This window comes from Rutidosis leptorrhynchoides, chromosome 5, assembly GCF_046630445.1.
Source record: "Rutidosis leptorrhynchoides isolate AG116_Rl617_1_P2 chromosome 5, CSIRO_AGI_Rlap_v1, whole genome shotgun sequence".
Classification (NCBI taxonomy): domain Eukaryota; kingdom Viridiplantae; phylum Streptophyta; class Magnoliopsida; order Asterales; family Asteraceae; genus Rutidosis; species Rutidosis leptorrhynchoides.
The window spans coordinates 427,721,476-427,732,474 of record NC_092337.1 but is presented as its reverse complement, the minus strand read 5'-3'; the positions used below and the strand labels follow the sequence as shown (position 1 = coordinate 427,732,474).

Here is a 10,999-nt window from a genome sequence, read left to right as displayed (position 1 = left end):
AATGTATGGGAGTTGATCCCTAACTTGACATCTCCTATAAATAGAGGCTTATGCACACCTCATTAGTTTACATAAAAAAAAAACAACACATTACAATTACTCTAATCCATCACTAAAGGAGAGGATCAAGTAGAAGATGAAACATGCTAGTTGTGTTCTTATGGCTTCATCTTCTCTCAACACAAGTAATCCTAATCCCTCATGTCCTAATATTTATATTAATGAATTACATGATGTTTATGTTCTATCTAACAATCTCAGCTTAAGTCGGCTTTCTGATGTTGCGATGTGCACGAATCACTTCATTTACAAGTAGCAGTTGGGATGCAATTACCGGGCTGTTAAAAGAGCACAAATTTCATATTTATTGTCAAACAAAGTATTTGACATACTCTTATATAAGAGATATACCAATTTAACGCAAAATTGGGTTTTGTTAAATGTTACGGGTCAAATGATCAAATCTAAAATTTAATAAAATGCGAAAGAAGGTTATAAAGGCGTCTGAAGATAAATTACAGCGTAAAATCCTTCTCAGTTGTTTTTTTCCAAATAATAATCTAGATCATTTTTCTACACATTAAATGTAATAGAGCTGTTAGGACGAAATTGAACAAAAACACATACCAAATTTCCTTAGTCATGAATATAGCGTTCAAATATACATATGTCCATTGAAAAATTAACAGACTTTCCCAAGCATTGTTTATACTAAAATGTATACCTTGAAACTTTCTACATCGCATTATTAGGCCCCTGCACCCAAAAATTATATATCAAGAGCAACAAATCATTAAAGGGAGATGATACTCACACACACAATATTGATCCGTACACACTTAATTGACTATTATGTCCTTATTTACAATAATAGAAATTCAAGTCCCAAGATAAATCTAAGGATATAATTGTAAGTTTTATTGTAAAAAATGTGTATGGATCAAAAACTGGTGTGTTAGTATCACCTCCCATCATTAAAACCCTTATATACTTAAACAAATAAGATAAATCAAGAACAATTGTGCATTTTTCATCTGGAAAAATAAATTGCAAAGATGGAGGTTGGGCAGGCTTTAATCCCTGACATATATGGTTGATCAAGAGACTAATACAGTATCCCTTTAACACCAATCCCACGATCACACAAAAAACACCAAGAATTACAGTAACCCTTTGGCACCAAATCCTCAAAAAACAATCCTGGAGCTCCTGGAGCTACAGTAACCCTTTAACACAAAAAATTAAAAACAAAAACCTTTACACATATATATACATATATAAGAATGACAATAAATCAAGAAAAAAAGAAGATCATGTTAAACCTACAAACATATAATCAGGACAAGAATCCCTTATAGCCATCTATGAAGGATTCATCACATTGAATTAATCTCTCGAAAGCAAATAAATAGACTTGATTATATTGTTTTTCAATAACACCCTGATTCGTTTAGTAAATCAACTTGGTCAAAGTTCGGAACGATTCGATAGTTTACGTTTAACTAACTTTTGAGTTTTAAGTAATTACATACCTAATAATGAAGCAGTCCAGGATCAGGTTTGGTACCAAAGGGCCTATGGCCCGACGATATCGTGTTGCCCTTCCAACCAGTACAGCTAAGCATCTTTACCATTTTCTTTGAATGAAATGAACATGAAACATTAGTAATCATTAGTTTGTTCATGGATTCTATATATTATACATTTGGTTTCGAGGGTTTCTGAACATAATCAAAGTTAACATGATCGCACAGCACACTTTACACAATTAACCTCAAATTGGGAGATCAATTATGGTAATTTCGACACAAAACTATGTAGCAGTAACGAAGTTGAACTGAAAATAATGAAGTTAACTTATACACCATGACAATTTTTAATACAAGTGACTTTTGTAAGTTATTTACCTGAGAACAAAATGATTTGGGTTATAATCTGACTCCAACAGATCAAATGGTCACATTTTGATATTTTGTAAAAAAAATAAAGGTCAAGCGGGTTGAAGGTCATCTAAAGTATTTTTTTTGATGTTTTTAAACTATCTAAATCGATTTTTATACACAAAATTGTAACTATGATTAAAAAATTTAGAGTTTGCAACAAAATTAAAAGTTTATGTAGTGCAGTAAATATATGTAGGGTTCAAAAGAATTTGGACAAGGAGTTCAACGAAATAACAATCCAACTCAACCCCTTTTGACCGTCAATCTATTGTCACTCTATCCGCCTGGCCCACCCATCTAGCCACCTTTACCTTTTTCGGCAAAAAAGAACGTCCCTATTGCACCAAGTAGTAATTTAAATAACAGTCTAATCTTTCGTTTGCATTCATTAAAATAAACATATTTGTGACCTATCCCACAAGCTCCACTGCAAGCCCGAAGATCTGAAACATACAAAATTTATATATAAAACATAAAAAATCATATCAAACAATACTTAAGCAACCATATCTGTTATAGAACTTTTGTACTTGAGGTAACCAATCTTATATATCTTATATACATATAACAATATGAAAAGGAAAGATTTTATGTTTAATAACCTTGTTCAACCGTACCTCGGAACATGGGGTACGACAGACAGTCTACCACCTGGAACAATTCGGCGAATACAATCGATAAAGTTTTCAGTGGCATTACGTTGAACACCAAAAGTGCAGCCAAAAAGCTTCAAAAATCATAATTAATCAGAAGACATTATCTGATTACACTTACATTATATTCTTATCTTATATATCTTATCTTACATTGCTAACATTACATTATATTTTGAATAACTAAAGTCATAACTAATAAGAGTGTCAAATATTTGTACAGTCATTCTATTGCCTGCTTATTTGAATGTATTTATAATATTTTTAAATAACATCTAAAGATGGTTTATATGGAGAGGAGAATATTGATACATCAACACGATTCAATTTTAAGGATCATTATAGTTCAGAGTTTCATATGATATGATATATCCAGTGTTGCAAAAATCGGAAAACTCGGCCGATTTCTCGGGGAGAAATCGGTTTGACCTCTCTGCCGAGAACTCGTTTGGGAATCGGCCAAAAAATCGGGCAATGACCAAAAATCGGTCAAATCTCGAAAAAATCGGTCAAATCTCCAGAAAATCGGTCAAATCTCGAAAAAACTCGGTAAAATTTCAAAAGTCAATGAAAGTCAACCGCCGATAACTCCCCGAGTTCTCCGAGTTCTCGTTTTGGAGGCCCTGCGGAGAACTCCCCGAGAACCGATTTCTGCAACCTTGGATATATCACATGATTCGTTCATCTTAAATTTAAGTTTCTAATTCGAATGATGACCACTACACATTAGCTATTCTTTCAATTACAGTGACACTAACATGATTTTAAGAATGAGATATAGGAATGAGGAACAGATTACAATTTAATACAACTATAAATCATGACCTTATTCACTTTCATTAAAAACTTATGAACATCAAAAAATGATTCAATTCAAACCACTTTATTATACTATTATAAAAGTGTTACACGATAACTGATATAGATTTATACGAAAGGCCAAAACCAAAATCCTAAACATATGATATTTTGCATATTAAGCCTTTAATTCTGTCATATCCAAATCTTCTACAAAAAAAAAAAAAAAAAAAAAAAAAAAAAAACATAGTAATCCAATCATGTATCTAAAATTTCAAAGAAATAAAATTAACTATTATATCCAATCATACTACTCGTTCCATTAAACGTTTCAACAACAACAAAAAAAGGTTAATTTAAAAAGCAAAAAAAAAAAAAAAACTATTTTGATATAGAAGATGAATTCTTACTTACCATAATTTACCATCAGATTAATACGAACGATTGGATGACGATTTGATGATTAAATTTGGGACTGGATTGAAACGGAGATTATCAGGATCGTTTATCTTCAACATTAGGGTTTTTTGAGAGTCGTATTTTTTTGTTAGAGGAAATAGGGTTTTTTTTGTTAGAGGAAACCCCCAAAATTATAAAAGAGGCCTCCACTTTTGTGTGTGTAAAGGTAAAACAATTCAATGTTAGGATTATTAGTTCATAAGTAAGATTACGAAAAAATTAAAGATGTAGATCATTAATAATTAATTTAATGGGGGGCTAAGATTTATTTGGGCTTTTTAAAATGACCTATTTTAACTTTTATTATTATATATAAATAAAAGATATATATATATATATATATATATATATATACTTAGATTTAAGAGTCCGTGCGTTGCACGGGTACTCCTTAGTTAAATAAATTTAAAATGTCAAAGGTTATATAATGTAACAGAATGATAATGACAGTATCAAAATTATATAAATCATAACTATTGAAAATGTTATGGTTGTCATCAAAGATCATATGTGTGCCAATTAAAAAATGCGTGTAATGTATTCATTAGTACTATTATGAAATTTTAAACATAGTTGTAGTTTGATAAAGACAATATCACAAATATTGTTGTGGGTAAACTGCTTAAGTATATTTGTTATACTTAAGAGCCCGTGCGTTGCACGAAAGTTTAAAAAGCAACCGAAGACTTGAATTGTTATTTCAATTAACGGTGTGATAAAAGTACAAACTCCTAACTATCTCTAAAGCCACTCCCTATCGTAACTAAACTATTCATCCTCTTAATCTTCCACATCAGCGCCACATCAACACCAATATCCTATAACTAACTCATAACTAAAAACTCCTTATCATGGTTAAAACAATACTCCTCTTAATATACAACGTACAAGCAATAAAGTATCAAGTCCAACAATAAAAAGTCACTGGGACCCACAATTCCTATAACTAACCTAAACACTTCCATTAAATCCATGGTGAATGCGGGTAACTAACGCGGGTAACTAATCCGTGCCTATGGTTCATTACGAGTAACTACGGGTAATGAGCGGGTAATGACGGGTAATGGAACCATAGGGAGTGGTCTAAGTGTTATAATGTTTATTGCAACCAAATTATTAGTAGCATTATAAGTACTATAATAATGTTAATATAGTACTTATAATGTTTATTGTAACCAAATTATTCGCCAATACTAAAGATTTAAGAGCCCGTGCGTTGCACGACAACTCAAAAAAGTAGTATTCGAACACGTTACAGATTGATACTGATTAGCTTATGATACAATTACAATGACGACACCTTTCATTATTTATAACATTAGTATTGAAACAACCGAACACAAGCACACAGCAGCATCGCGCGGTCGAATGAATGGGTGTGCTACACATATCATTAACGTCTTTATCATGCACACATGTAAATAAGTGAGAATTAATACGTAGAGCAATAAACATTCATAAGATAACCTCTTTTGTCATAAGATTACCTCTTTTGTCATGGAATAGGGAGAGGTCATGAGTTCGATCCTTAGGGATGACATGATTTTCTTTAAACAAATTGAACACCAATAATGGCGGTATATATTGACCCTATAAGGAGGTTTTACCAGATTCGTTTACGGACCTCTACCAGGACCACTGCCCGAATGGGTGTGTTCCTGGGTACCGTCGAAGAGAGAGAGAGATGACTTTCTCTACTTCTGAGAGTGTTTTCACTCTGGATGGAGAAATGACTTGTTTTTTATTCTCGGATAGGGGAATGATTGTCTACATCTCACCTCCTCATACACCACTCATGTGGTATTGGGTTTTGTTGTTGTTGTACACACACACACACACATACAGTAGCTTTTCCTATTTTATTAAATAGTTTGTACCAATCGTACGTCTCACTTTATTGATTGAGCATTTGAGTCTTTTCTCTCGACAAGACGAAAATTAAAATAAAAAATGATGAATAATTACTTTCACACTTATTACAAACTAGAAAAAAATTCGACCGCGCGTTGCTGCGGTTGTATTCAACACGCGGTCGAATTTGGATATATGTTGTTTGGTACCTAATATATCTAATAGGTTGAGTTGCTTGTTGTACGTGTATGTATATGTATGAAATATAGCCCGAAATATTTAGTGTTTTTTTTAACGATGTCCGTTTCGCGCGTACTTAGTCTCGTTGTGCTCGTTAGATTTTTTCGAGTTGAACGGTGATTTCGAAAAAATTTAACTCGTACCGAGCGAGAAGATAGGGCCCGTTAATAATTCGGGTGGAGTTAGTTTATTTTATTTTAATAAAATTATATATTTACACTTTCTACCCCTGAAATAGTGTAAAGTTGAGGGGCCGTTGTGTAAGTTGAACCGAATTTGAGAGGCTGTTTGTAGTGTGAATGCAAACTCAAAACGAAAATCTAAAACTAGAACTACATCTTTTGACATGCATTTTAGTATATAGGGATAATCAATCACATAACCATTTTGGGTCCTTCATCGACAAACGAAAAATAAAACAAAAAAATAATAAATAGTTACTTTCTAAATATTTATATACGTAATTAATGTTAATCAAAGGTAAAGAACCGGCGCAAACGCCAGGTCGCCCCACTAGTTATAATTAAAAATAAAAGAGCTTAAACTCGAATTCATTAATAGCCCAACTCACTCAAAACTCATATAAGTAAAGCCGATGAGAGTAGTCATTCTAATCATCAAAGTGTTGAGAATTTATGGACCCAAACAACAATCACCAATTCAGATTTGGTGATCTCACAAACAACAAACGAACGATAATAAAGAAAAGTAAAGAAAACGACACAAGAATTACGTGGTTATATGCAATCGGTGTGATTGCTTTAGTTCGCGGTCAACTAGAGTGATTTTATTGATATTTTTTTTACATAGGGTTTAGGGTTACAATAAATGTGTATTTATAGGCATACAACAACTTGAGGAGCAAGTAAACTAAATTCTGGAAGTTTCCTTCCCGTCAGACTACCTGCGGCGCGCCTCCAAGTGCAAATTCGAAACAGACGTTTTCCTTCGACTTGTCTCTTGTTTATGTTATAGGCCGCGGCGCGCCTCTATCTGCATCTGAAACTCTCCTTTTGTTTTGATATCCTTCACACATATGACACAAAGAGCATCTATATTTTTACTTCAGTTGCTCTATATTTAGTTATATTCACCCCACTAAACAACAAGAAAAAGGTCGCAAATGGACCAACCTCTTTTTATACACAAGTACACAGCAAAGCACAGTTATAAATTTACATACACAACAGATAATTACACAGCAAAGAACAAAGAACAAGCGGCTTGCACCACCTAAAACCCAAAAACGTAACCCAGTATAAAAAACTAGCTAACGTAACATTAACATTAACCGGTTCAATCAAAACCAGAACCAACCTGCAAAAACCATGATAATAACTTAATGTTAACACTAGCAGAGTAGCATAAAAGATTATCAATTCAAGAAAATTAAGGTGTTGTTTGTTTTTTTAAAATGTTTTTGTCTGAAGATCTGCGGACCATGTCTGTAAAGAAGATGTGGCCTGAAATTCTGTATGTTGAATATTGAAGATCGTTTGTTTGTATGTTTGCAAAATAATTTAATCATGTGTGCAACACCTAAAAGCATATTTGTAAGTGTTTGCAGACAAAATAACACATTATTTTATCTTATGTATTCACAAAACAAAGACTATGCGGGTGCGCATACATAAAACATATTAAAATCCGCAGACTGAAAAACAAACAACACCTAAGAATGAGAAAGACTACCTCCCAATAACTTGGTGAAAAAAGGCGCAGCTAATTGAGCGACTTTCGGAAGTGTCGGGTAACTAAGAGTCCCAAGTATGAACCAATTTAAACTCAAAAGCGCTACAGCATCAGATGCCGGTTTGTTCTTAATGGTAAAAAAGAACTGAACAACGCTCTTTAACGACATACCAACCACCATAAAAAGAGCCGTTACAAGCGGCATGCACGGGTCTTGCGCTTCCCAAATGATCATTCCAACTAACACTGATAAAATCGCACTAAACAAACTTTGTGAAAACACAACTTCCCTTCTTTCATCAAGAATTGAATCTGAATAAACACTTTTATTCACAACACCAGGTACGATTTGATGCTTTCGCATCAACACGTCAGCTAGACCCTTATAATGATCTGATTTCCATAGTGTAATTCCGTCTTTACCCTTTTGACCGTAGTCAAAGGCTGTATCAACTCGAGTACCAGCATCCCATTGTGATTTGCCATGAACTTCTTTCAATCGGAGGTTTTCATCCTTGACGCCTTGCAACTGTAAAATGTAGAAGTATTTCATCACATACGTAACGCATTAATTAAATTAATAATAAATGTATGAAACCGTATATACTTCGGTCTCCAAGTGTTCGATCTTATGGATCGCTTCATCGTGTTCATCTTCAAGTTCACCTAACATAATTTCCGTCATTTCGAGCTCTTTGATGGCCACTCGTATATATTCTTCAAGTTCCTTTTTATCCCATGCAACAGAATCCAATCTATCCTGTAGTTCACTGAATTGTGCCAGTAGCTGCAAACAGAACTTTATTTATATCAACAAATGGACCAAAATTTCAAAAATATTATTCATTTTTTCTTTTTTTGCGAAGAAGACAAACTTTATAGCAAGGAACTTTCATCTGAAAATGAAAGAACCTTTTTTTCTTCTTTTTGGCGAAAAAGACGAAAACTTTGTAACAAGGAACTTTCATCGTAAAATATTATTCATTTGATGGTTAACTTGTAGATGTAGTTAATAGGCAGGGCAGAACTATACACAGTGGCGGAACTTGAACCCAACCCGACATGGGGCGAAACTAATGGATGGGGGTAAACACTAAAAAAAAAAAAAAAAAAAACCTTATTATGGAAAGCTGGTAGTAATGTCATCACTTACTACCTTAAATTCATCTCATAAAAATTAAAAATTGAATCAATATTATGGAGATAAAAATCAGGGGACCTTTTTTTCCATATTATGAAGACAAGCTAAATAAGTACATATGGATAGTATACAAACCTGTTTCTCCCTGCGTAGTGCAACCACAGCACGAACAGGTATCGTTATTAAAGAAACAGTCCAAAGCACAAATTTCCAAAAGATGCTTACATTGAAGTATATAGAAGCACTCATAAGCTCAACCCAAGTATTTATAACTACACAAATTGCCCTCACACTAGCCATTACACATAATTTTAAAACTGAAAAAGGCTTCATTATCAACACCAACATCGTATGAACCATATTTAATCAACTATACATATCTCACTAGCTAACATTCAATTGTCTACATTGCATCCATCTATTTTGAACTTGAAGTTTAGTCCTTTCAGTTGAAGCTTCTGCAACCACAATAGTTTCAACATCTAATCAAATCAGTATATCAAACAAGGCCCAACTTGTATATGACTACAAATAGACATACTATGAACCAAACTGGGTCATTTTTAGTAGTAAAGATTCAATTGGTGAGATTTAGACCCTGCACAGTTACAGGTATGGCCCACTAGTTTCCAAATTTCACACATACTAGTGAAGAAAAGCAGAAATTAAGTGAGTATTTCAGCTAGACATATCATCAAACAGGTTGTATGCATGCAATGAAAAGGATGTTTTGAAAGCAGAAAAAGAAGAGGAATGTATGCAGTACCTTGTAGCGTAGTTGCAGATGATAAAAGTGATGAATTGGGGGTAAGGATGTTGTACTATGTATGCAAAGAGCAAGAAGATAGAGATAGGGATGTATTATTATGTAAGTATTTAATTTAATTTAATATTTAATTTAATTTAATTTATTTATTTATGTATGTATGTATATGCTGAGGTGGCATGATTGAAGCAGGATTAATTGACACGTTGACGGTGACAGAGAGAAAACGCCGATTCCGAAACTACACACGTTGTAATAATCACGTCTCTATTATTTTGAAATTTTGAATTTCGACCCGAGTTTGATGAAACTCATATGTAACAGCAATTCTTGTCCTTTCCACAGAAACAGAGTACGTACGCCCTCCGTCGCAATTAAAACAGTCAGTCAGTTGAAAAAGAAGTAAACGGGTAAAGATAATCACTCCGTTACGATTATATATTGCCCGGGACAATAACAAAAAAAGAAAGAAAAAAAAAAAAGGATATCGTTGTAATTTTACTTTTCAGATTTAATCCTTTTTTTTTTTTACTTTCTTTTTATCATACAATTAAAATTAAAATAACATTAATAATTTAAATTTAAATTTAATTTTAATAATCACAAAGAAACTTTATCAATTTCATGTTTCGAAAGTTGTTTGATTTCAAAATGGTTCAATTTAACAGAGTCGGAAATTTGAACGTGCAAGACGTGCGATTGTACATGATCCAATATATAAAGACGTCCCTAAAAGTTAGCTTAATATTAGATACGCGTGTGTGTAAATGATGAGTGTCGTTGAAACAAATGATACACTGATGTAAGCTTCCCGTTAAAAAAAAATCAAAATTAAAAATCATAATCAACATTCCTTAATTAAGATTTACTAATGACTTTATTAGTATTGATGAACTTATTATTATATATGAGAAATTTCGTATATAAAGAATTCATTTTTATTTATTGAAAATGACTCATAAAATTGATAAAATTGATAGAAGGACCTTGCAATTTAACTACGGAGTAATATTTAACATGTAGCATTATAGTTTATGTTGGATGGTGCTTTGGTCAATCCCACAATGGTTTTGTTAACTCAATTCCAACTTGGTTTCACACTAGAATGAAGACTACATACATGCATGACAACTATTATCTAGTAAACTCTAAAATGCCAACTATGTTATGAGTTGTATTTGAGATGTCAAATTCAAATTGTATACATATTGGTATTACAAGTCAAAGAAAGGGGATGCACTACAACTTACAACTTGTTGACAACTTGTTTACAACTTGTTTTAAACAAATGACAAATGGAAGGAGTATGCAATTTGAAGTCTTATTCCTAACATACAAGTTCAACTATAAAAGGAAGTGCATGGATTTCATTTTGATCATCCCATACTTGAAAGAGTTTAATTAACTCTTGTAAAAGTAGTATAGAGAAAAGAATGAGGTATAGAATTGTTAATCA

The 10,999-nt window shown here is 32.8% G+C and overlaps 1 protein-coding gene and 1 long non-coding RNA gene across 3 annotated transcripts; both read right to left on the bottom strand.

Moving 5' to 3' along the window:
• Positions 1–234: 234 nt before the first annotated feature.
• Positions 235–3,992, bottom strand: LOC139847676 (uncharacterized). 2 transcript variants are annotated; one of them, XR_011759605.1, is made up of 4 exons: positions 3,809–3,992; positions 2,546–2,670; positions 628–2,386; positions 235–338 (listed from the first exon to the last, which is right to left on the bottom strand). It is a non-coding gene; the product is annotated as an uncharacterized lncRNA (long non-coding RNA). The 2 variants fall into 2 exon arrangements; XR_011759604.1 differs by having other exon boundaries at positions 2,561–2,670.
• Positions 3,993–6,682: 2,690 nt separating this feature from the next.
• On the bottom strand, positions 6,683–9,621 carry LOC139848003 (uncharacterized). Its single transcript, XM_071837741.1, has 5 exons — positions 9,544–9,621; positions 8,913–9,235; positions 8,244–8,423; positions 7,637–8,165; positions 6,683–7,261 (listed from the first exon to the last, which is right to left on the bottom strand). Exons 2-5 carry the CDS (start codon positions 9,135–9,137, stop codon positions 7,245–7,247), a joined length of 951 nt encoding a protein of 316 aa, XP_071693842.1. The 5' UTR covers positions 9,138–9,235; positions 9,544–9,621; the 3' UTR covers positions 6,683–7,244.
• Positions 9,622–10,999: the final 1,378 nt, after the last annotated feature.